This window comes from Caretta caretta, chromosome 20 (genome assembly GCF_965140235.1).
Source record: "Caretta caretta isolate rCarCar2 chromosome 20, rCarCar1.hap1, whole genome shotgun sequence".
Taxonomy (NCBI): domain Eukaryota; kingdom Metazoa; phylum Chordata; order Testudines; family Cheloniidae; genus Caretta; species Caretta caretta.
The window spans coordinates 21,769,758-21,796,311 of record NC_134225.1 but is presented as its reverse complement, the minus strand read 5'-3'; the positions used below and the strand labels follow the sequence as shown (position 1 = coordinate 21,796,311).

The window sequence follows — 26,554 nt, the reverse complement described above, 5'->3', positions numbered from 1 at the left end:
GTAGCTGCCTCTCTTCCCTCTTTCAGTTCTTCTGTTAAACTGTGCTCACGGCCATGTCTTTATTCTGGGGCTCAGCAAGGCTCTGCTGACCCACCAACAAGGAGACTGCGAGGTCAGAGGACAGTAAACCTTTTGGGCCTTCTTGATACATTCCAAAAGGGGCCCTTTATAATGATCCAAACTCAGGATAGCAGAGGGGCTCATTACGAAGTCAGGCCTTAAGGGACGGACCAGCACACAAGGCTCAAGGGCCGTAGAATAGAATATATATTTTAATTTACACATGTGTCCAACCGGATAGGAAGAAAAAGACTCTTCTATCCTGATAAGGCAACAGTGAACAATGATAAACCTCCAGAGAACAGAATGGGGGAGGAAAAAATAATATACAAATGGGACTAAGTTTAAAAAAGTTGTAATGAAAGATTGCCCCCCCACCCCCACCCCGTCTGCCCCAAGCCTCCTCCCTGTTCTTCAGTCTCCTCCTGTCTTCACCACTTCTTTTTGTGCTCGTCCATTGACACTCCTCCCGGGCCCAGCGCCACCACCAGCAGCAGGCCCCCTATTACCGACATGGTCTGGAAAAAGTCATACTTTAGGAAGTCGTGGAGAGGCCTGTAGGTGGGGATGTTCCAGAACGCATTCTGTACCAGATTGATTACGAAGAGCCAGATGACCAGGGTAAGGGCGGCCAGCTTGGTCTTGAAGCCAATGGCCACTAAGATGATCAACGCCATGCCAAAGATGTCCTGGAAGATCTGGGATGGGGGAAATATCAGGAGACGAGAGTACCTGCACAGCTCTTTTATGCCAGGAGCTGAAAGCACTTCACAAACAGCAAGTCAGTGATGGAGCCAGGAATAGAACTCAGGTGTCCTGGCTCTCAGTTCCCTGCTCAGGGCTAGACCAACACTTCTCCCCAGAACTGAGAATAACCCCAAGATCATCATCTCAGTTCCATCTTCCTTCATGCCCAGCTCCTCCTAGGGATTCTCCCTACATTGGTCACCGCACCCATCTCTCCGCAGCCTCCCATACCTGGCCTATTCTCCCCCTTTTTTGGGTCTTGCTTGTTAGACTCTCCAGGGCAGAGGAGCTGGCTGCATGTGGAGGGCTTGGAAAGTGAAGAAGGTGGTTTGGACTGGAATGCGGAAGCAGCAAAAATGCAAGACCACGTTATCCAGCCCACTGCACTAGCTCAAGGCAGGGTCAGGTGGGTCGGGAGGTCTGAGGCCTCTGCTCACTCTCCCCCCGACTGACCAGCAGTGGAGTAACCTCCCCGCTTTCCTTCCCACACACATGCCAAACAGGGCATGGAACCTGCAACACGGAGCAGCCAACTCGCCTGCCTACACTGCTGCTGTGTGTGGGTTACAGGGGAGAATCCAACAGCACGAAGGGCCCCTGAAGTGAAAGGGGAGGACATCACAGGCTTAACCATGGAGGGAGGTGGCAATCCCTTTGCTTCTGGGCTAGGGCAGTGTCCAGCCCCACTGCTGGATGGGCTGCCTGTAACAGAGAGGGACCCAGGATAAGGTGACAGGGAGTGTCAAAGGTCACTTACGGTGAAAGCACTGAGTTCAAAGTGCAGTAGTGTCATGAACATGAGCACAAGCAGGAGCCTGCCCCCCAGCTGCATGTACTGTCGCGGTGAGATGTCGTCCACGGTGGGGACGCCGGCGAACATGGACTTCCCTTCAGAGCGGGACTCTGCCAGTAGCAGCAGCAGCCCACCTCCTAGGGCAAGGTTCCTGCAGCAGGGGGAAGCAAAAGGATCAACGGATGACGGAGCTACTGTCTTCTAACATGTGATGGCTGCCATGCCAGGTATGGAACTGGGGACCTCCAGCTTAAAAGCAAGAGCCCAGTCTCCCTAGCTGGGGCTGTAACAGACTCATATCCCCTGTGGATTGGGCAGAGCGGGGGACCTATAGCACACACTCACCAGTGGGTTACACAAGCCCCCACCAAGCCACATTGCTCGCCTCTAGCGCTTACCATCCTGGAATCACATTGCACTTGGGTTCATTAGTGAAACCTGAACCCTATCAGAAGGGACTGACAAGTGGGGAAACTGAGGCACAGAGTGGCAGTGACTTGGCTAAGGTCAAATAGGAAGTCAGTGACAGAGAGAGGTTAAGCACCCAGGAGTCTTCTCCTCCATTTTTCCTGTTCTAATCGCTGGAGTCAGGGATTGCCTTTAGGAGCCAGGCCTTGCCCTCATTTCTTTGCGGCTAAGTAGCACCAATTCCATTCATCAGCTGAAACTCACCTCATCAGGAATTTGAGATCCCATAAAATACTGTAAGCGACTGTCTGCAAAACAGAAACCACCAGTTTAAACCCTGTGGCCAGGTAATAGGTTCAGCTGGTTGCACCAGATGATCTCAAGGAGTTGTTCAAAAGTTAAGCCCCATGGAAGAGGAGTCAGTTTCAATTTCACGTTACAGAGCAGGAAACTGAAGCACAGAGAGACCCCGCAGCAAGTCAGTGGCGAGCACCACAGAGTCCTCAGCGTATTTATCCTGTGAGGCAGGGCAGGGCTACTATCCCCACTGTGCGGATGGGAAATCATTTAAGTCTCTCCCTGGGCTTTGGTTCCCAAGAGCACAGGTGCCGACTTCCTAATTTCCCTGGGGGGGGGGGGGGCTCAACCCCCACTCCACCCCAGGCCCCCACCCCACCTCTTCTCACCCCCATCCCCTCCCCCGAGCACGCCCTGACCTTGCTCTACCCCGCCCACACTCTGCCCCCTCACTCCCCAGCACCTCCTGCACAGGGCTGAACAGCTGATCTGCGGCAGGCGCTGGAGGGGAATGGAGAGCAGCTGATTGCCTCCCGCCTGCCAGCAGGCCCTGCCACTGGGGTGAGGGGGAGGCGCTGCCTGGTGGGGCCACCGGTGGGCGCTGGGCATCCACTAATTTTTTTCGTGGGTGCTCCAGCCCTGGAGCACCCACGGAGTCAGCGCCTGTGCCCAAGAACACACAGGGTGTCTATGGTACAGCAGGGAATTGAACCGGGGTCTCTCTCAAGTCTCATGCTAGCGCTCCACCCACTGCACCATCTTTAAGAGAGCTAACTGTGGCCTAGCAATGATCAAGATGTAGATGGACATAATGATTTACAAATAGAGTTGAAGGGGGCAGGACACCCTGACAGGTGAGAAATTTAGTTTAACAGAACGGCGGGTGATCAGGAGGAACGAAAGTAAGGAAGGGGAACATTTAGGCTGAATAGCAGGACATTTCCAGACAGTGAGATGTATTAGGCTGTGCTGTAGTCTCTCCCAGGGAAGGGATAGAAGCCCTGGGTGCTTGTGACATTTACATATTCAACTAGAAAAAACTTTAGAGAATAGAGCGAAGGGCACAATCCTGCCCCAGGCAAGACACAGACTAAGGGATTGTCAACATATGAACATTAATCCCGAGTAAGGGAGGGTGTGAATTTAAAGCAGATTCACTTTTCTTGATTAACTCCACGTGTGGACGCTTTTGTTTCGGAATTGAAGTGCTTTATTCTGAGTTAGCTTAATCCACTTTAGAATTAGAATTCACCCGTACTCTTGAATAGCTGTTCCTGATTAACTCCCCATGTAGACAAACCCTAATAATAGTAAGAGGTCATTAGTCTTTTCCATTCTCTAGCTTTTAGGGCTCTACAGCTCATATCATTCCACAGCCACTGGCCACCAGCACCCACTACTATCAATCCACCAAGCAGCTGGGGGAATCTTTGCTAACCATGGCATCCAGCACTCCTGTCTGGAGCAGTGTCTTGAAGAGAGCCCATCTCCCACTCACCTGCATTAAGATAATCCCAAACAGGCCAAAACAAGCATAAGGAACAAACTTCCTGGCCAGGACTAGAACGCACCCAACTGCAACAGAGACACAGAGAATGCAAATCAGCACCAGAGCCAAAGCAGGTGAACAAAACACAGGTGGCCCTTTCAATACTCAGGTCTTCTCTCTGAAGGAGTTTGGAGCATTTTACCACCAGCGTAGCACAGTCAGGGAAGACAGCCACATGAGTCTTATCAGAATTAGAAGAGGAGCTTCTCCACAGAACAACCTTGGAGGGACACTTGACTAGATGACCTTAGAGGTCTTTTTCCAGAGGGATGGTGGAAGATCACAGGAGATCTACGCTCTACTCCAGACTCTGCCCCTGACTCACTACGTGACCATGGAAAAGTCATTTCTGTGTTCTGTGCCTCAGTTTCCTCATCTGCATAAGAGGGACATACCACCCTGGGGCACATGAAGTTTAACACTATGAGATCCCAGTGTGGAAGGTGCCAGAGACAGGACGAGAGTTGTTATTTCAAGGATTCCAGCTTCTGCAGTGAAATACTGCCTCTGTGCGATGCTCAGCATTTGCAGAGCTGGGGAGAGGCCGGGGGTGGGGGGTGGGGGTGGAAAAGTCACCTATGTACAAACCAAATGCAGAAGCACAAAATGGGGAATAACTGGCTAGGCAGCAGTACTGCAGAAGAGGATCTGGGGGTTATAGTGGATCACAAATTAACTACGGGTCAACTGTGTGATGCTGGTGTGAAAAAAGCAAATATTCTGGGATGTGTTAACAGCAGCATCATACGTTAGACATGGGAGGTAGGGCTGTCGATTAATCGCAGCTAACTCACGCGATTAACTAAAAAAATTCATCGCAGTTTCAATCACACTGTTAAACAACAGAATACCAATTAAAAGGTATTCAATATGTTGCATGTTTTTCTACATTTTCAAATATATTGATTTCAATTACAACACAGAATACAAAGTGCACAGTGCTCACTTTATAGTATTTTTATTACAAATATTTGCACTGTAAAAATGATAAAAGAAATTGCTTTTCAATGCACAATGGTACTTGTATGAGGTGAAATCTCTTTATCGCGAAGTGCAATTTACAAATGTAGATTTTTTGTTACATAACTGCACTCAAGAATAACAATGTAAAACTTTAGAGCCTACAAGTCCACTCAGTCCTACTTTTTGTTCAGGCAATCGCTAAGAGAAACAAGTTTGTTTACATTTACGAGAGATAATGCTGCCTGCTTCTTATTTACAACATCACCTGAAAGTGAGAACAGATGTTCGCTTGGCACTTTTGTAGCTGACATTGCAAGGTAGCATTATCTCCTGCAAATGTAAAACTTATTTATCTGAGCAATTGGCTAAACAAGAAGTAGGACTGAGTGGACTTGTAGGCTCTAAAGTTTTACATTGTTTTACTTTTGAATGCAGTTATTTTTGGTCATAATTCTACATTTGTAAGTTCAACTTTCATGATAAAGAGATTGCTCTACAGTACTTGTATTAAGTGAATTGAAAAATACAGTGTAAATATTTATAATAAAAAATAATACTATAAAGTGAGCACTGTACACTTTGTATTCTGTGTTGTAATTTAAATAAATATATTTGAAAATGTGGAATACATCCAAAAATATTTATATAAATAGTATTCTATTATTGTTTAACATCGTGATTAATCAAGATTAATGTTTTGAATCACTTGACAGCCCGAATGGGAGGTAATTATTCCATTCAAGTTGGCACTGATGAGGGCTCAGCTGGAGTACTCTGTCCATTTTTGGGCACTACACTTTAAGAAAGATGTGGACAAATTCGAGAGTCCAGAGGAGATTAACGAAAATGGTAAAAGGTTTAGAAACATGACCTACTAAGAAAGGTTAAAAAAACTGGGCAAGGTTAGATCAGAGAAGGGAAGGCTGAGGGGGGAGCGGATAACAGTCTGCAAATATGTAAAAGGTTGCCAAAGAGGATAGTGATTAATTGTTCTCCATCAGCTTAATTTGCAGCAAGGGAGATTAGGGTAAAATATTAGGAAAAACTTTCTAACTCTAAGGATAGTTAAACACTGGAGCGACTGATCAAGGTAGGTTGTGGAATCCATCACTGGGGTGGCCTAGGTTACTTGGCCCTGCCTCAGCATGGAGGGGGTCTGGACTAGATGAACTCTCGAGGTCCCTTCTATGATTTTGTACCCAGGCTCCCTCCCAAACAGCAGCTCAGAAGCGTCGCTGAGGTGGGAGGGCTCTTACCCAGCTGTCCAGACATGTTGATTAACACGAATAGCGTGGCCAAGATGATGCCGCTCCCCCATGACATATGGATGTAATCCCGCTGCTCGTTCCATTGAAACCACATCCGTATCCCATCTTCAAGGAAAGTGCTGATCAGACAGAGGTGAGCCAGGTGAGGTAGGTAGCGCTTCGTCACCCGTAAGAACTGGAGGGGGAAGATATGGCCAGAGGAGGAAGAACAAAAGGCAGCATTAGAGAGTCAGAAAACAATGGCCCACAGCAGCTGAAGCAACAAGTTGCTGGGTGACCCAGCTCCAAAAACGATAATACTTTGCTCAGAGGAGACTCTCAGGGCGTCTTGCACGCTTCCATTAATAAATCTTTCCTTCGCCTCTGGGAGGCAGGTATTAGCCCCATATTAAAGATGCGGAAACTGAGGTGAGAGCCGCAACTTGACGTTTCTAAGGTTGTACGAGTCAGCAGCTCCCAGCCCCTGCTCCGACCACTCCACATGCTTTTCCAGAGCCAGGAATAGAACCCACGAGTCCAGACTCCCAGTCCTCTGCTCTGCCCACTAGAATACACTCTCCTTCCAAAACTGGGAGTAGGTCCCAAGAGTCCCAACTCCCAGTTTAAACTCTCTGGAAAAACATATCAAGACACCTTTGAAGCGGTAGGACTGCTGCAGGAAGCTACTTTGAAGAGCAGGTAATTCACACAGCTCTACGCTGTGCATTAATTCTGTAGACCCACACAGTAGAGATTCTCTGAAGCAGGGGAGGAGACTGCTTAGTTGCAGGATTTAAAAGTGTCTGTGTGGATAACACAGGACACCACATGTGCTTTCTAAGGAGCTCAATTTAACTTTAATCTAGACATACTTCTAGTGTGAGAGAGGACAGTGCCAAAGAAAACTCAGGTTTCAGAGTAGCAGCCATGTTAGTCTGTATCTGCAAAAAGAACAGGAGTACAATTTGTTAGCCACAAGTACTCCTGTTCTTTTTAAAGAAAACTCACTAGATCCACGTGCCAGAACACAATGCTGAGGAAAAAGCAGAATAAAGGGGTTGCAAAAAAGTCAAGTTATTGGGCTCAGTATAGGGGTAACTGAGTGAAATTCTATGGTCTGCAATATACAGAAGGTCAGACTAGATGCTCTAATGGTCCCTTCTGACTTTAGGATTTATGGGACTACCTCAAATCCTTTATCCACTACTTACATTTCTATAATGCCTTCCTAACCTGAAGGATCCCAAAGCAACTAGCTGGCTACATAGCTTTATGGCCCCCATCTGTCAGATTTGAGCAATCAGTTGAGTAGAAATCAGTTTAATCCCCAAATCCCTGTTGTCTGAAACTGGGTTACATCCTCTAAGGCAGTGCTACTCAAAGTGGTGGACCGCGGACCGGTGCCGGTCCACGAGCCATCGGCTGCCAGTCTGCGCGCACATTTGAAAAAAAAAAAATTGCCGGTCCCTCACATCAGATAGCTTGAGAAGCACTGCTCCAGGGTCCATCAGTTAAGTGTGCTCATACCAAAACCCCTGTTTAATTAGTAGAGCCCAGCGCAAATATAAAATTTGTATCCGCATCCGCAAACATGGTCCATGGATATAAGCAGATATCTGCAGATTTGCAGGGCTCTATTTATCTGAATGAATTTCATATCGTCCTGATCTACATCCGTAACAGGGTTCCACAGAACACCAGAGGGAAGCAGCCACATCTGGGAAGGATGGCAGCAGGTAGCGTACAAGCAAGCTGAGAACGGGGAAGGGGGAATTTTCGCTCAGGAACCCTGTACAAGTCAGACCTTGGGATCTCTAATACCCATTCAGACTGGACAACTGCCTGAGTTTTAAGGTTTGGTTCAAGAAAGTAAAATGCATGGGGCTCAATTTACAATTGTAAGCAATGTACTGTGTACTTGGAATACAAGCCCTAAATCCCCCTAACTATTCCCAATATCCATTTTAAACACAATCATGTCAAGATGTTTTCAGGCTTTGTGCACTGATGCCTACTGCACAACAGAGACACCAAAAGACATCCTGTAAAGCACATGCTCAGACTCAGCTCAAGCGTTAACTGGAGTTTGTTGTGTCCTCAACTGAGACTGAGCAATAACACAAATTAGAGTCCCAAACCCCTTTGCCCTAGGATCAAATCAAGGTGCCACATTGACAGCTCTGGAAAATGAGCTACTTATCCCCAGGATGGATACAAAATGGGAAATAGTGAGAAAAACTTCACAAACACATGCAACCCCTGCCAGCATACCTGAGCTGGAGAGACTCCTTCTAGGGATAAGCCAAATACCATTCTCTGAGAGGAGGCTTGAAGGTGTGATATTAACACACACACATTTTAAAAGTCTAACACAACTTAGCCAAGACTGTAACTTGACCACTTTAGCACGTGTTGAAGGCAGCTTTCATTGCCTACCCTAGATCTTTCAAACAGGTTAGCATGTGCTGACATCATACCTTTAAATCCCCATCTAAATATGGACTTTTTTTACCTCTGGCAAGAGAGCCAACTGCAAGACTGACAGCAATTGTGCAAGTCCTAGTAGGAGTTTAGTTGAGACTCATGAGTGCTATGAAGGTATTCTGCAGTCTGTGTAGGCTGAGATGAAGTCAGAACTCCCAGGTCCGCCACTGATTCACTGTATAACCACAGGTAAGTCATTTCCGCGATCTGTGCTACCGTTTCCCCATTTGCAACACAGGGATAACACCTACCTTTCATGGGCTGTGAGGTTCAATTCACGAATCAGTTAGTGAAGTCTGATTATCACGAGGTAATACTGGATTACTATTGGTGTGGAATGGGACTGAACTATTGACGTGAAGATTCCCTCTCCCAGTATAACTGACCCCTTGCACACAGTGCTCAGGACAATGAATTCCCCTGTTCTGTCCTTGGGTTTGTTTATTTTGAGGGAATTGAGATCAACTGGAAATAGTCAGGAGAGCAGAAATTTTAATCCCATCAGATTCATTACTTCATGGTTCAAGGCACAAAAAGAAATGCCAATTCAAGTCAACAGAGCATCCCAAGCTGCACCAGCCTCACTTACTAGACATGTGTGAGGCGTGCTGGGCACTGTCAGGGGTTCTGTGCTCTTTGTCCCCTTCCTCCCCAGATTCTTGATTTTACCTTTGACCTCACTCCCACTCGTTTTTTTCATTTTTTGTCACCAGAAATCAATTGTGTGCTGGGCTTAGTGGTTCCTCCCCCACCCCCGAGCTGAAGGAGGACGGTGGGGGGGGGGGAGATTTAGATATGGGTGGGCCTAGACCTGCCTTCCCCAGTACTACAAATAGTAGCCTTGCAAACCCCAGGCTGGGTGCCCTGTATGCCGTACCCCACTGCAAACCAGAAGATGTGGGTCCCCTTCCTTCTCAATACCACCCCCAATGGGGGGGGGCAGAGAAGAGGGGAGACACATGGCACAGCCTTTCCCCCCACTCTTCCTAGTGTGTGTGTGTGTGGGGGGGGGAGGTGGTACACGCCTCCCCCCAAGCAGAAGGAGAAGCAGGTGGTACATGCCCCCTCCTCCTACAGGCTCCCCAATGGGGGCGGGCAGGAAGAGTGGTTGGTACCCCATCCCTTCTCCACAGAAGGCCCCACGCTTGGGGGGAAGAAAGAAGCAACAATTGGTACATTCCGCCCTCCCCCCGGGGAAGGAGGAGGAAAAGCAGGTGGTATATCCTCCCCCCCCCCATCTTTGACAGGTTCCCCCAATACCCTCCCCATAGTGGTACGTCCCCCATTACTTCTCTATGGGGGCAGTAGGTGGTACAGCCCCTTCCCCAGGGGTAGATGGTAGATCCTCCCCACTCCCTGCCTTCTCCATACCCACCCCCTTCATGGTAAGAGGAGCAGGTGGTACGTCCCACCCCTCACTATCCTTGGGGGAGATGGTATCTCCCACCCCCTCAATGGCTCCCACGCTGGGATGGACCAAACCATTCCCGGATGGGAGGGGGCAGGTCTGTCCCAGCTCCCGTTCCTCCAGGAGGAGCCGCCCCCAGCCTGGACACCTCTCCCCCTCACCTGGTCGGCCAGGTCCTCAGCAGCCCCCATCAAGTCTCCACTGGGCGCCATAGTCGGCTCCGGCCCGGCCTCACTGTCTCCTCAGGGGCCGAGACTGGGGAACGGAGGGGGCGTGGCCTAGGGCGGGAGAGGGCGTGGCCAGAGCGCAACCAGTCACCGGGAGGCTCCCCCCCACCCCCGGGGGATCACGTGGGCGGCCTCGGCCATGGCTACCGAGGCAGGCTCATTCGTTTCAGCGGCGTTGCCTCGATAGCCATGGCGGCCGGGCCCACCCTTCACCCCTGGCAGCGGGGGAGGAGCCGAGCGCTATCGCCGCCTTCCCGCCCTCGGAGGGCTGCGGTGCGGGAGGGGGGAGCCCGCTCACCACAGGGTCCGGGACTGAGGGGAGCTGGAACCGGGACACAGCCACGGCCCCACGCCCCGCCACAGCGCCCCACGCCCCGCCACGGCCCCACAGCCCGCCACGGCCCCACACCGACCCCGCCACGGCCAACTCACCTCACTAGCGGCCACGGCGCCCCACACCTCCCCACGGCGCCCCACGCCCCGCCACGGCCCCACAGCCCGCCACGGCTCCACACCAACCCCGCCACGGCCAACTCACCTCACTAGCGGCCACGGCGCCCCACACCTCCCCACGGCGCCCCACGCCCCGCCACGGCCCCACAGCCCGCCACGGCTCCACACCAACCCCGCCACGGCCAACTCACCTCACTAGCGGCCACGGCGCCCCACACCTCCCCACGGCGCCCCACGCCCCGCCACGGCCCCACAGCCCGCCACGGCTCCACACCAACCCCGCCACGGCCAACTCACCTCACTAGCGGCCACGGCGCCCCACACCCCCCCACGGCGCCCCACGCCCCGCCACGGCCCCACAGCCCGCCACGGCTCCACACCAACCCCGCCACGGCCAACTCACCTCACTAGCGGCCACGGCGCCCCACGCCCCGCCACGGCCCCACATCTGGCCCCAGGGCCCCACACTGACCCCGCCATGGCCAAATCACCTCACTAGCGGCCACGGCCCCAAACCCGGCCACGGCACCCCATGCCCCGCCATGGCCCCACAGCCCGCCACGGCCCCACAGCCCGCCACGGCCAACTCACCTCACTAGCGGCCACGGCGCCCCACACCCCGCCACGGCGCCCACAGCCCGCCACGGCCAACTCACCTCACTAGCGGCCACGGCGCCCCACACCCCGCCACGGCGCCCCACGCCCCGCCACGGCCCCACAGCCCGCCACGGCTCCACACCAACCCCGCCACGGCCAACTCACCTCACTAGCGGCCACGGCGCCCCACACCCCGCCACGGCGCCCCACGCCCCGCCACGGCCCCACAGCCCGCCACGGCTCCACACCAACCCCGCCACGGCCAACTCACCTCACTAGCGGCCACGGCGCCCCACACCCCGCCACGGCCCCACAGCCCGCCACGGCCAACTCACCTCACTCGCGGCCACGGCGCCCCACACCCCGCCACGGCGCCCCACACCCAGCCCCAGTGCCCCACATCTGGCCCCAGGGCCCCACACCGACCCCGCCACGGCCAACTCACCTCACTAGCGGCCACGGCGCCCCACACCCCACCACGGCGCCCCACACCCAGCCCCAGTGCCCCACATCTGGCCCCAGGGCCCCACACCAACCCCGCCACGGCCAACTCACCTCACTAGCGGCCACGGCACCCCACACCCGGCCACAGCGCCCCACACCCAGCCCCAGTGCCCCACATCTGGCCCCAGTGCCCTACACCGACCCCGCCATGGCCAAATCACCTCACTAGCGGCCACGGCCCCACACCAGCCCCAGCATCCCACACCGACCCCGCCATGGCCAAATCACCTCACTAGCGGCCACGGCCCCACACCCGGCCACGGCGCCCCATGCCCCGCCATGGCCCCACAGCCCGCCACGGCCCCACACCGACCCCGCCACGGCCAAATCACCTCATTAGCGGCCACGGCGCCCCACACCCCGCCACGGGGCCCCACACCCCGCTACGCCCCCACACGCCGCCACAGCGCCCCACAGCCAGCCACGGCCCTCCACCAGCCCCAGCGCCCCACACCGACTCCGCCATGGCCAAATCACCTCACTAGCGGCCATAGCGCCCCACACCTGGCCGCACCCCCACACCCCGCCACGGCCCCACACTGACCCCACCACGGTCATATCACCTCACTAGCGGCCATGGCGCCCCACACACCGCCACGGCGCCCCACACCCAGCCATGGCCCCACACCGACCCCGCCACGGCCAAATCACCTCACTAGCGGACACGGCGTCCCACACCCCGCCACAGCGCCCCAGACCCAGCCACGGCCCCCCACCAGCCCCAGCGCTCCACACCAACCCCACCATGGCCAAATCACCTCACTAGCGGCCACGGCGCCCCACACCCTGCCACGGCCCCACACCAGCCCCAGTGCCCCACATCTGGCCCCAGTGCCCTACACCGACCCCGCCATGGCCAAATCACCTCACAAGCGGCCACGGCCCCACACCCCGCCATGGCCAAATCACCTCACTAGCGGCCACGGCCCCACACCAGCCCCAGCATCCCACACCGACCCCGCCACGGCCAAATCACCTCACTAGCGGCCACCACACCCCGCCACAGCCCCACACCCAGCCACGGCGCCCCACACCCCGCCACAGCCCCACACCACACCCAGTGCCCCACACCTGGCCACGGCAAAATCACCTCACTAGCGGCCACGGCGTCCCACACCCCACCACAGCCAAATCACCTCAATAGCGGGCACGGCCCCACACCAGCCCCAGCGCCCCACACCTGGCCACAATGCCCCACACCGACCTCGCCACGGCGCCCCACACCGACCCCGCTACGTCACCCCACACCCCGCCACGGCCAAATTACCTCAATAGCAGCCATGGCCCCACATCAGCCCCAGTGCCCCACACTCGACCAAGGCCAAATCAGCTCATGAGCGGCCACAGTTCCCCATTGCCGGCCCACACATGGGGCCTCATGCCTGGCCACGGCCACGGTGCCCCACACCCGGCCACAGCACCTCATGCCTGGCAACGGGGACATCGCCTCATGACCAGCCACGGCCACAGTGCCCCACAGCCAGCCACAATGACAGCACCTCACACCCAGCTCTGGCGTCTCATGCACAGGGCCTCACACTTGGCCATGCCGATGCCGCCTCATGCCCAGCCACAGCCACATCATCTCACACCCAGCCAGGGCACCTCACACCAGACCACGGTATCTCACAGCCAGACACGGCATCAGTTCTTCAAATGGCACCACGGGGCTGGCACCTCGCGCTCAGCCACAGCGACAGCACCTTGCACCCAGCCAGGGCAACAATGCTTCAAACAGTGCCGTGGCAACATGACTCAACTGACACATATGATGACGCCGTGTGTAAGCGTGACAGGGGATGCTCTGTATCCTGGTAAAGAGGAGCAGATAGATGTTGATAAAGTACAGGTAGGAACTGAAGAGAAACAGTCAAATGAAATAGAGTCCCATTCTGTTACCTCACATGAAGGCAGACAACTAAATACTGACAAATTTTATAAATGCTTGTACACAAATGCAAGAAGTCTAACTACTAAGATGGGTGAACTTGAGTGCCTGGTAGTAAATGATAATGATATAACGGGCATCACAGACACTTGGTGGAATGATGATAATCAATGGGACACGGGAATGCCAGGGTACAAAATAGATAGGAATGACAGAATAGGTTGCACTTGGGGGGAAGTGGCAGTATATGTGAAGGAAAGCATCAAGTCAAATATAGTAAAAATCTTAAATAAATCAAACAGTACCACAAAATCTCTATGGGTAGAAATTAAATGCTTGAATAATAAGAGTATAGCACTAGAAATATACTACTGACCACCTGATCAGGATGGTGATGATTGTGAAATTCTTAGGGAGATTAGAGAGGCTACAAAAACAGAAAACCCAGTAATAATGGGAGATTTCAACTATTCCCATATTGACTGGGAACACTCAAGGAAGACAAGGCTATTGTGGAGAAGCTAAATTAATTCTTTGCATCAGTCTTCACTGCAGAGGATGTGAGGGAAATTCCCACACCTGAGCCATTCTTTTTAGGTGACAAATCTGAGGAACTGTCCCAGATTGAGGTGTCAATAAATGAGGTTTTGGAACAAATTGATAAACAGTGAAAAATCATCAGGACCAAGTGGTACTGTATTCACTGAAGAGTTCTGAAATATTAAATTGCAGAACTACTAACTCTGATATGTAACCTATCGCTTAAATCAGCCTCTATACCAGTTGCCTGGTGGATAGGTAATGTAACTCTGATTTTTAAGAAAGGCTCCAGAGGCAGTCCTGGCAATTACAGGCTGGTGAGCCTAATTTACCAGGCAAGTTGGTTGAAACTATAGTAAAGAACAGAATTATCAGACACACAAATTAACACGACGTGTGAGGAAGAGTCAACACAGCTTTTGTAAAGAGAAATCATGCCTCACCAATCTATTAGAATTCTTTGAGGGGGTTAACAAATGTGGACAAGGGTGATCCAGTGGATATAGTGTACTTGGACTTTCAGAAAGCATTTGACAAGGTCCCTCACCAAAGGCTCTTAAGCAAAGTAGGTAGTCATGAGATAAGAAGAAAGGTTCTCTCATGGATCAGTAACTGGGCAAAAGATAGGAAACAAACGGTAGGAATATATGGTCAGTTTTCAAAATGGAGACAGTTAAATAGTGAAGTCCCCAAAAGATCTATACTGGGACTACTGCTGTTCCACATCTGCATAAATGATCTGGAAAGAGGTAAACAGTGAGGTGGCAAAGTTTGCAGATGATACAAAATTACTCAAGATAGTTAAGTCCAAAGATGACTCTTAAGACTTACAAAGGATTATCACAAAACTCGATGACTGAGCAAGAAAATGCCAGATGAAATTCAGTGTTGATAAATGCAAAGTAATGCATATTGGAAAATATAATCCCAACTATACATACAAAATTATGGGGTGGAAATTAGCTGTTACCACTCAGGAAAAGGATCTTGGAGTCGTTGTGGATAGTTCTCTGAAAACGTGTTCAGTGTGCAGCAGAAGTCAAAAAGCGAACAGAATATTAGGAACACGACAGGCAGAGTTAGAGAGAGTACCACGCCATGACCGAACTGTCTTCATGGGAGACCTGAATGCCAAGGTCGGTAAGGACAACACAAACAACGATAGCGCAATGGAAAGACATGGGTGTGGCACTCTGAATGAAAATGGAGAAAGGCTTGTTGATTTCTGAAATATGAATGACCTAGTTATCGGCAGAACCCTATTTGAATATCATGAAATTCACATGCTGACATGGTGTTCTCCAAATGGCAGAGATAAGAACCAGATTGACCATATCATGATCAATGGCAAATGGTGACACTCACTGACAGATGTGAAAGTGAGAAGGGGTGCAAATATCATAATGTCATGCATAAATCCATGGAATGACCAAACCTTGAATACTGTGTGCAGTTCTAGTCGACCCATCTGAAAAAAACTATTGGAATTGGAAAAAGTACAGAGAAGGGCAACAAAAATGATTAGGGGTATGGAACAGCTTTCATCTGCCTATCGATTAAAAAGATTGGGACTGTTCATCTTAGAAAAGAGATGACTAAGGGGGGATATGATAGAGGTCTATAAAATCATGAATGGTGTGAAGAAAGTGAATAAGGAAGTGTTATTTACTCCTTCACCTAACACAACAACCAGAGGTCACTCAATGAAATTAATAGTCATCAGGTTTAAAACAAACATACCGAAGTACTTCTTCACATAACACACAATCAATCTGTGGAACTCATTGCCAGGGGATGTTGTGAAGGCCAAAAGTATAACTGGGTTCAGAAAAGAATTAGATAAGTTCATGGAGGATAGATCCAACAATGGCTATTAGTGAAGATGGTCAGGAACGAAACCGCATGCTCTGGCTGTCCCTAAAACTCTGACTTCTAGAAGTAGGGACTGGACTGGTGCTAGATCACTTTATAAATCACCCTGTTCTGTTCATTCCCTCTGAAGCATCTGGCTCTGGCCACTGTTGGAAGACAGGATACTGGGCTAGATGGACCGTTGGTCTGACTCGCTGTGGCCATTCTTATGTTCTTATGAATGATGGCACCTGCTATACAATGCATTTGGTGTTGGTGTGGTAAAAGTTCCATCAAAACCTGGAAATGATAGCTCCGCCTCTAGCAGTGATGGTGAGGTGCTGTACCGGAACAGGACATGAACAGGGTTTCCTGCCTCAAACAGCAATGGCGTTGTCTCAAACACGCTGTAAGCAATGATATCACCTCAACGGAGCCACGTCCATGGTCTCCATTTGGCCCATACTTTCTAAAATTGCACTCCTTTGCCTCTCCTTCCAGTCGCAGTCTCATTGCTGGTCACACGGGGGTGCCACAGACCAAAGAACCGGAGTGGCATCAAATGCAGAGGACCATTCCATTGGCTGTTCTCTCAGCTCCTTTGCATTTATGTTTAGTCCTAAGTTAATTCTGATGCTCTGGGGGTACGTCTACGCTATGAAATTAGGTCGAATTTATAGAAGTCGGTTCTGTAGAAAGCGTTTTTATACAGTCGATTGTGTGTGTCCCCACACAAATGCTCGAAGTGCATGTAGTCGGCGGAGTGTGTCCACAGTACCGAGGCGACCGTCGACTTCTGGAGGGTGCACTGTGGGTAGCTATCCCGCAGTTCCTGCAGTCTCCGCCGCCCCTTTGAATTCTGGGTAGAAATCCCAGTGCCTGATGGGGCTAAAACATTGTCGCAGGTGGTTCTGGGTACATATCGTCAGGCCCCCCTTCCCTCCCTCCTTCCGGGAAAGCAAGGGCAGACAATCATTATGCACCTTTTTTCTTGAGTTACCTGTGCAGTCGCCATACCACCCGCAAGCATGGAGCCCGCTCAGCTAACCGTCACCGTATGTCTCCTGGGTGCTGGCACACGTGGTACTGCATTGCTACACAGCAGCAGTTTATTGCCTTTTGGCAGCAGACAGTGCAGTATGACTGGTAGCCATCGTCGATGTAGTCCTGGGTGCTCTTTTAACCAACCTCAATGAGGTTAGGGGCGCCTGGGCAAGCATGGGAGTGACTCAGCCAGGTCATTTCCCTTTTAAGTTTCGTCTCATGGCAATTGAGTCCTACCGGCAGTGCACTGTCTTTTAATCAGCAGCCCACAGAAGATGATGGCCAGCAGTCATAGAATCATAGAATATCAGGGTTGGAAGGGACCTCAGGAGGTCATCTAGTCCAACCCCCTGCTCAAAGCAGGACTGATCCCCAATTAAATCATCCCAGCCAGGGCTTTGTCAAGCCTGACCTTAAAAACTTCTAAGGAAGGAGATTCCACCACCTCTCTAGGTAACGCATTCCAGTGTTTCGCCACCCTCCTAGTGAAAAAGTTTTTCCTAATATCCAACCTAAATCTCCCCCACTGCAACTTGAGACCATTACTCCTCGTTCTGTCATCTGCTACCACTGACAACAGTCTAGAGCCATCCTCTTTGGAACTCCCTTTCAGGAAGTTGAAAGCAGCTATCAAATCCCCCCTCATTCTTCTCTTCCGTAGACTAAACATCCCCAGTTCTCTCAGCCTCTCCTCATAACTCATGTGTTCCAGTCCCCTAATCATTTTTGTTGCCCTCTGCCGGACTCTTTCCAATTTTTCCACATCCTTCTTGTAGTGTGGGGCCCAAAACTGGACACAGTACTCCAGATGAGGCCTCACCAGTGTCGAATAGAGGGGAACAATCACGTCCCTCGATCTGCTCGCTATGCCCCTACTTATACATCCCAAAATGCCATTGGCTTTCTTGGCAACAAGGGCACACTGTTGACTCATATCCAGCTTCTCGTCCACTGTAACCCCTAGGTCCTTTTCTGCAGAACTGCTGCTGAGCCATTCAGTCCCTAGTCTGTAGCGGTGCATTGGATTCTTCCGTCCTAAGTGCAGGGCTCTGCACTTGTCCTTGTTGAACCTCATCAGATTTCTTTTGGCCCAATCCTCCAATTTGTCTACTGCACCGTCTTCTGCCGAGCACCCAGGAGATGACGATGGCTAGCAGTCGTACTGCACAGTCTGCTACCAGCAAGATGTATAAAGATAGATGAAGTGGCTCAAAACAAGAAATAGACTAGATTTGTTTTGTATTCATTTTCTCCTCCATCCCTCCATGAAGTCAACGGACTACTAAACCCAGTTTTGAGTTCTATCCTTGAGATTTTGAGTTCTATCCTTGAGGGAGCCATTCAGTTTCTCGCAAAGCCACGCCCTTTGTTGATTTTAATTCCCTGTAAGCCAATCCTGTAAGCCATGTCATCAGTTGCCCCTCCCTCTGTCAGGGCAACGGCAGACAATTGTTCCGTGCCTTTTTTCTGTCCAGACGCCATACCACGGCAAGCATGGAGCCTGCTCAGATCACTTTGGCAATCAGGAGCACATTAAACACCACACGCATTATCCAGCAGTATATGCAGCACCAGAACCTGGCAAAGCGAAACCGGGCGAGTAGGCGACGTCAACGAGGTGACGAGAGTGATGAGGACATGGACACAGACTTATCTCAAAGCACGGGCCCTGGCAATGTGGGCATCATGGTGCTAATGGGGCAGGTTCATGCAGTGGAATGCCGATTCTGGGCTTGGGAAACAAGCAGAAACTGGTGGGACCGTATAGTGTTGCAGGTCTGGGACGATTCCCAGTGGCTGCGAAACTTTCGCATGCATAAGGGCACTTTCATGGAACTTTGTGACTTGCTTTCCCCTGCCCTGAGGCGCAATAATACCAAGATGAGAGCAGCCCTCACAGTTGAGAAGTGAGTGGCAATAGCCGTGTGGAAACTTGCAACACCAGACAGCTACCAGTCAGTCGGGAATCAATTTGGAGTGGGCAAATCTACTGTGCGGGCTGCTGTGATGCAAGTAGCCAACACAATCAAAGATCTGCTGATATCAAGGGTAGTGACCCTGGGAAATGTGCAGGTCATAGTGGATGGCTTTGCTGCAATGGGATTCCCTAACTGTGGTGGGGCCATAGACGGAACCCATATCCCTATCTTGGCACCGGAGCACCAAGCTGCCGAGTACATAAACCGCAAGGGGTACTTTTCAATAGTGCTGCAAGCACTGGTGGATCACAAGGGATGTTTCACCAACATCAACGTAGGATGGCCGGGAAAGGTACATGATGCTCTCATCTTCAGGAACTCTGGTCTATTTCAAAAGCTGCAGGAAGGGACTTTATTCCCAGACCAGAAAATAACCGTTGGGGATGTTGAAATGCCTATAGTTATCCTTGGGGACCCAGCCTACCCCTTAATGCCATGGCTCATGAAGCCGTACACAGGCAGCCTGGACAGTAGTCAGGAGCTGTTCAACTACAGGCTGAGCAAGTGCAGAATGGTGGTAGAATGTGCATTTGGATGTTTAAAAGCGCGCTGGCGCAGTTTACTTACTCGGTTAGACCTCAGCGAAACCAGTGTTCCCACTGTTATTACTGCTTGCTGTGCGCTCCACAATATCTGTGAGAGTAAGGGGGAGACGTTTATGGTGGGGTGGGAGGTTGAGGCAAATCGCCTGGCTGCTGGTTACGCACAGCCAGATACCAGGGTGGTTAGAAGAGCACAGGAAGGTTCGGTGCGCATCAGAGAAGCTTTGAAAACCAGTTTCATGACTGACCAGGCTACGGTGTGAAAGTTCTGTTTGTTTCTCCTTGATGAAACCCCCCCGCCCCTTGGTTCACTCTACTTCCCTGTAAGCTAACCACCCTCCCCTCCTCCCTTCGATCACCACTTGCAGAGGCAATAAAGTAATTGTTGCTTCACATTCATGCATTCTTTATTAATTCATCACACAAATAGGGGGATAATTACCAAGGTAGCCCAGGAGGGGTGGTGGAGGAGGGAAGGACAAGGCCACACAGCACTTTAAAAGTTTACAACTTTAAAACATATTGAATGCCAGCCTTCTGTTGCTTGGTCTATCCTCTGGGGTGGAGTGGCTGGGTGGCCGGAGGCCCCCCCACCACATTCTTGGGCGTCTGGGTGAGGAGGCTATGGAACTTGGGGAGGAGGGCGGTTGGTTACACAGGGGCTGTAGCGGGGGTCTGTGCTCCTGCTGCCTATCCTGCAGCTCAACCATACGCTGGAGCATATTAGTTTGATCCTCCAGCAGCCTCAGCATTGAATCCTGCCTCCTCTCATCATGCTGCTGCCACCTTTCAGCTTCAGCCCTCTCTTCAGCCCTCCACTTACTCTCTTCAGCCCGCCACCTCTCCTCCCTGTCATTTTGTGCTTTCCTGCACTCTGACATTGTCTGCCTCCACGCATTCGTCTGTGCACTGTCAGTGTGGGAGGACAGCATGAGCTCAGAGAACATTTCATCTCGAGTGCGTTTTTTTCGCCTTCTAATCTTCGCTAGCCTCTGGGAAGGAGAAGATCCTGTGATCCTTGAAACACATGCAGCTGGTGGAGAAAAAAAAAGGGACAGTGGTATTTACAAAGATACATTTTATAGAACAATGGATACACTCTTTCACGGTAAACCTTGCTGTTAACATTACATACATAGCACATGTGCTTTCATTCCAAGGTCGCATTTTGCCTCCCCCCAGTGCATGGCTAGCCCCTCACCCTCACCCCTCCCCGTGGCTAACTGCGGGGAACATTTCTGTTCTGCCACAGGCAAACAGCCCAGCAGGAATGGGCACCTCTGAATGTCCCCTTAAGAAAAGCACCCTATTTCAACCAGGTGACCATGAATGATATCACTCTCCTGAGGATAACACAGAGAGATAAAGAACGGATTTTGTTTGAACGCCAGCAAATGTACACTGCAATGTTTTGTTCTACAATGATTCCTGAGTGCGTGCTACTGGCCTGGAGTGGTAAAGTGTCCTACCATGGTGGATGGAATAAGGCTGCCCTCCCCAGAAACCTTTTGCAAAGGCTTTGGGAGTACATCCAGGAGAGCCGCGAATGCCAGGGCAAATTAATCATTAAACATGCTTGCTTTTAAACCATGTATAGTATTTTAAAAGGTACACTCACCAGAGGTCCCTTCTCCGCCCGGTGGGTCCGGGAGGCAGCCCTGGGTGGGTTCGGGGAGTACTGTCTCCAGGTCCAGGGTGAGAAACATTTCCTGGCTGCCGGGAAAACCGGTTTCTCCGCTTGCTTGCTGTGAGAGGCAAGATGAGCCCACCGCCTTGAGTTCCCTCAGCGCCAGCTCTACTGCTGGGAAGGGCTGTATAACACCTGACCGAGAGTGTTTCATTTATGCTGAGCCAGCCCAAGAGGATCCCATGCATTTAGCAAAAACTCCCAAACCCTTAAATGCCAGCTGGCCTGTCAGCTCTTCTTTCCGCCAGCAGAACAGAGGCTTTGAGAAACAGATGCACTGGAGACCAGCATCCTTCAACCAAAGTTTCTACACACTTCTCTATAGCACCTCCTGCCAGGACAGTCTGGGACTGGGGCAGCTGGGAGTCTGCCCCCTGCACTCAGTGCACATGCCTCACTCCCTATAGCACCTTCTGCTGGGACAGTCGGACTGAAGTAGCTGGAAGCTCCTGTCACATCCACAGCCTGTGCTTATGTACCGTTCCTCACAGCTCTTTCTGCCATGAGGCCCTGGAACTGGATATCCTGGAGCTCCTGCCCTAAATTCCCTACCCATCCTCATCTAGCAGTGCCCAGAAACCTCCCCTGCTCCCTGCTACAGCACCTCCAAGTGATTAGCCAGTGCCAGCTCTGAGAATTAGCTAGATTCCTAAGGGTTAAATACACATACAGACTTTGTGCTGCTCCAAATCCTGAGCTACCCCCAGGTGGTACTCTGAATGGGGTGCAAAGGGTGGCTCCCAGGGGTGTCGAGAATGCTAGCTGGAGCTGCTCCAGTTATCACTACTCTGTGTAATCCAACAGAGGAGGAGAGAAACACAGTGTGAACCCAGCAGAGCTCTCACATGCATGCTGCCTCACCTCCCTGCACACACATACACCTCCCCACTGTCAGATACACAACCACACACTCTCATGCATGCACACACACACACACACACACATGTGCTTTCTCATCCCCCCCTTACACTAACAGCACAGGCTGCTGGAATAGCCCTGTGGTTAGGGCACTTCCCTGGGAATAAGGATGAACCCATTAAAGATTCTGAGGGCCTCAGATACTACAGCAATGGGGGTGAGATAAATATCATTGCACACAAACAGCTGTCACAGCTATACACCCAAATTGGCCCTTCTTATGTGCACTTGCAGATCATGCACTGTCACATCACACACCTGTTGCACGAAGCACACACACTTACTTTGTCTGATGCCCCCATGATTACCATCGTGTGCACATGCAGACAGGCTGCAAGCACAGCATCTCACACGTGCATTCATAAACTGCCTCTCTCAGACGCAGACATCCCCTCTCTTTTAGTCATATCCCAGAGGGTTTCTTTTCCGCATGTCGTTCTGTTTTCCTCAACACTCCCACGCTGTCCTTGTGTGAACCAACAATTAGAGGAAACGGCTGTGCCGCACACACACAGCTCCGTCATCCTGTGGGATGGAGGTGTTACACACTAGAGTGGAGGAGAATGGGGCTGGGAATTGCTGGAGAATCCCCCTTAAAGCAGGGACTCCTCCTCCTTAATCACACGCTGCACCCCAAAGACAAAGAAGTCCAGGCCTCTGCATGAACATCTTGGTGGAGTGGGGCCTCAGCACTAGCCATCACCGCTGCTCTCTTTTGGCAGAGCGGGGGGCTTTCCTCCAGCTGCACTGAGATCCAAAAGCCTCTACCCAGTGGGAAATGGACTGCACAAATCCAGGGAACCAGGGAAATCTGAGGGGTTTCCTACTCCTGTGGGGCCCCTCGCTTGTCTTACTTGCCCATATACCTGCCACTGATTCTGACTCTTCCCTCACTGACACTTTCTCTGATTCCTCACTGGCCTCATTTGCTTTCACATCATTTGATCCCTCCTTTACTCATTTCCTCCCTCCGATTTCCCCTCATTACCTACTGTCCCCTAGGGTCTGGCCATCCTCACTTGTTCCCTCCCCCCTTTATCACACCCCTTTGCTTCCCCGCTTATGTCTGTTGCCCTCCACAGCCTTTAGTTATCCTCTGCCTCCTTTTGCATCACTCCTTATGAGTGCATTTCCTCTCTCTCCCATTACCCTAGGAAGCTCTGTTAATAGTAACATGACAAGCCTCAATTCCTTTGGCTAGGACTGGAGATTTTGCTGGGCTTGGCAAAACCCTGCCCCTGGCAGTTTGGCTCCCAAGGATCCCCAGGAAACTGCATTGAATTTTCACAGCTCAGCTGCACGCATTTAGCTTGGAGGAAATTCACTGTTAGAGAAAGATGCAAAGCCCCAATTTGGCTGATTTCTTTGCTCAGATAAACTCCCAAACAAATCATGAAAATTTCTTCTCTTTTATTTTTGAAACCTTAGCATATTTGCCAAACCCAGACTGGACTGGGAGGAAGCAGGGACCAAAGAGGCAGATAGAAGAACCTGCAACTGCCAGCACAAAGCAAGGGAAATGGAGACATCCGTTCTCTTTCAGCGATCTTAGAATGGGAAGATCAGGTCAGTCAAACTAGGTAGGTGCAAAAGGAGAGAACACAGGACTCTTGGGTTCTATTCTCAGCCCTGCCACTAACTTACTTTGGGCAAGTCACTTCCTGTCTCTCTGCCTTAATTAGCGTATCTGTAAAATGGGGCTAGGGAAACAGTTTGTGATATTTAATGGCTTGCCCCTGTTGCATTTTGAGATTACTGAACGCAAGTTGCTACAGACACACTCGTAGACTTTAAGGCCAGAAGGGACCATCATGATCATCTAGTCTGACCTGCACACCCCAGGCCACAGAACCTTGCCCACCCACTCCTGCAGGAGGCCCATAACCTCTGGTTGTTACTGAAGTCCTCAAATCTTGATGTAAAAAACTTCACGTTACAGAGAATCCACCCCTTACTCTAGTTCAAACCAGCAGGTGACCCATGCATCATGCTGCAGAGGAAGGAAAACACACCCCCCCCCCCCCCCCCGGGTCTCTGCTTATTCTCAATTGGAACATTTAGAATTGAATGGAGGCATCTTTGACCCCAGCTCTCTGCTGACTACTAGACAACACTCCCTCCCAGAGCTGCAAAGCAAACTGAGGAGTCCTGACTACCCAGCTCATTGCTCTAAACCTTAGACCTCTGTGATGCTTGTGTATGTCCCTTCCCCTGCTGAGGCTTGCTGTGACCTCTGAGCATAGTGACCTCTGAGCATTCACCATGTAGCAAAAAAGAAATTACATGGCAGTGGAACAGAAGAGGGAAGAAAACAACATATGCCCTAGAAAGTCAGGGACCGTACACAAGGTCATGGTACCCTAGAGACCCCATCAGAAGCAGGGCCAGCTGCTATGCAAATGAGACCACACCTTCTATTCAAATGAGACCACACTTTTAAAAGGGACACAGTCATTAAAAAAAAAATACACCTTTTTTAACTCAAATGTTCAACTTATTTTACTCCCAGCAGCTGAGATTGTTGAAAGTGAAAGAACTTTTCAATCTCGTCCTTTTCACTGCTGATGCTGTTTGTTTCACTCAGCTTGTGGGGAGAGATAAGTTCAGCCTTGGTCTCCTGAGTGTGAACTAAAGCCATAATGGAAAGTTCCATGCTATGCAGTGCATGGACTCAGGCCAAAGAGACCACTACCTCAAACTTCATGGGATTCAATCTGTATCAGGAGGGTGATAAACTAGAAGTGAATGAAAGCCAGAGAGGGATTTATATACCTCCCTTTACTCCAGCCATTCAACCCATGATGGAGCCTTGAGCACATGGTTCCTTTCTCTCCTCCTCTTTCCTGTCTCCCTTCTCATTACAGCAATAGCCGCAGGGGGAAAGTTTGTCTTACATCTTCAGCCTATGTTCCTTCCCCTCAGGCAATCAAGTTAAGCTGCAGTGTCTCAGCAGTCAGCACTCAGTTAATTAGAGATGATGGACTGCGATCACTGCAAGCACCTGGCCGGCCAGCCTTCCTATTCAATGTAGGACTGCTGTGCCCACTTCAAGTGAACGAGCACCACTCCCCTGGGAGAGTAGCTCTCAGCTCCTCTTGTCTCTGCTGTGTGGCGGCAGTGGGCATCACTAATATATGACATAAGGAGCCTTTGGAATGCCATGCCCTGAAAAGAGGGTGGTGGGGAGGCTTATGGCATCGGGATCCAGATGGCAGGGCCCAATACAGCAGCTGGGGAAGGACAGCAATGGGTATTTGATGACAGCTGCATCACTTTAATAATAGCTAGGTATTAGCTGGTGGTGTTCATCAGGAGCTCCCAAAGTGCTTTACAAAGGACATCAGTATCATTATCTTCATTTTACAGATGGGGAAACTGAGGCATGGGGTGATGATATGACTTGTCCAGCATCACCCAGATGGACTGTGGCAGGTCTCAAAATGGAACTCAGGTCTCCTGAGTCCCACTTCAGTTCTCTGTGTTCTCAGACACACTGCCTTCTTCTTTAGAGACCATGGGCCGGTCTAGCAGAAGACTAGGGGTCAAGAGTTCCTAAGATTTAGCCCTGGTGCTGTCACTGACTTATGCAGTAAGCTGGAATGAGTTTCTGCATCTCCTGTCTACAAGAGTGACAAATCCATGGCGAGCTGGAAACTTCATGAGCGTCACTTGACTGTATAGAGTAGCTATGTCCTGCAGCAGCAGGCATAGACCTCAACTCCTCCGGGACAGCACCATTTTGGCTTGAAACACTGATCTCCAGAGCTGAAACATGAGCATTTATTGCTTGAACTAAAGAGCCAGTCTCTACAGCTGAGAGCTGTAACAGATTCACGTTCTCTGTGGATTGGACACAGAGGGGAGACATAGCACACATTGAGCAGTGCATTCCCCCTTCAGCCTTCAAGGTAAAAGGAGAATCTCTGTGAGCACTATAGGGCTTGTGACACACAGCTGAGCAGTTCTGATTCCACCCAACAGGTGAGGCAGCAATGCCACTTTCATACATTAGCCACTTCATAGCAGCCAGAATCCAGGGTCTCAGCTCCCAAGAGCAGGGCAGGCTTTTCACAGATTCTCCTGCCTTCCTAGGCTCTATGTTCGGGGTGTTTCTCTAGCAGATCCTCTCCACTAGACCCTTTTGGCTACTTTAGTGCTGCAGCCAGACTCTAATTTAGCCACATCCAAAGTGACTAGTGCCTGGTGTTAGGGAAGGGAGAGGGCCACTGCTTGAGAAGGAGCCAGGCTTTGTGGGGACCAAGCTGGGGAGGGAAAACCACTAGGACCTCAGGGAAATAGCCCCTTAGCCTCATTGAGTAAGGAGGAGCAGTGACACTTGCAGGGCAGAAAAAGGGGACAAAGCCCCAA

At 51.0% G+C, this 26,554-nt stretch overlaps 1 protein-coding gene across 2 annotated transcripts in view; it reads right to left on the bottom strand.

Annotated features, from left to right (window-relative positions):
- Positions 1-254: 254 nt before the first annotated feature.
- Positions 255-26,554, bottom strand: part of LOC125627420 (surfeit locus protein 4) — a 41,284-nt gene continuing 14,984 nt past the window's right edge. The window contains exons 1-6 of one of the 2 annotated variants that reach the window (XM_048831509.2): positions 10,118-10,260; positions 6,074-6,260; positions 3,804-3,880; positions 2,273-2,316; positions 1,565-1,751; positions 255-758 (exon numbers count right to left, since the gene is read on the bottom strand). In XM_048831509.2, the coding sequence (XP_048687466.1) occupies positions 492-758; positions 1,565-1,751; positions 2,273-2,316; positions 3,804-3,880; positions 6,074-6,260; positions 10,118-10,168 (813 nt within the window). In that variant the 5' untranslated portion in view covers positions 10,169-10,260 and the 3' untranslated portion in view covers positions 255-491. Of the gene's footprint in view, positions 759-1,564; positions 1,752-2,272; positions 2,317-3,803; positions 3,881-6,073; positions 6,261-10,117; positions 10,261-26,554 lie in introns of those variants that run through there. The other variant, XM_048831510.2, reaches the window with a different exon arrangement.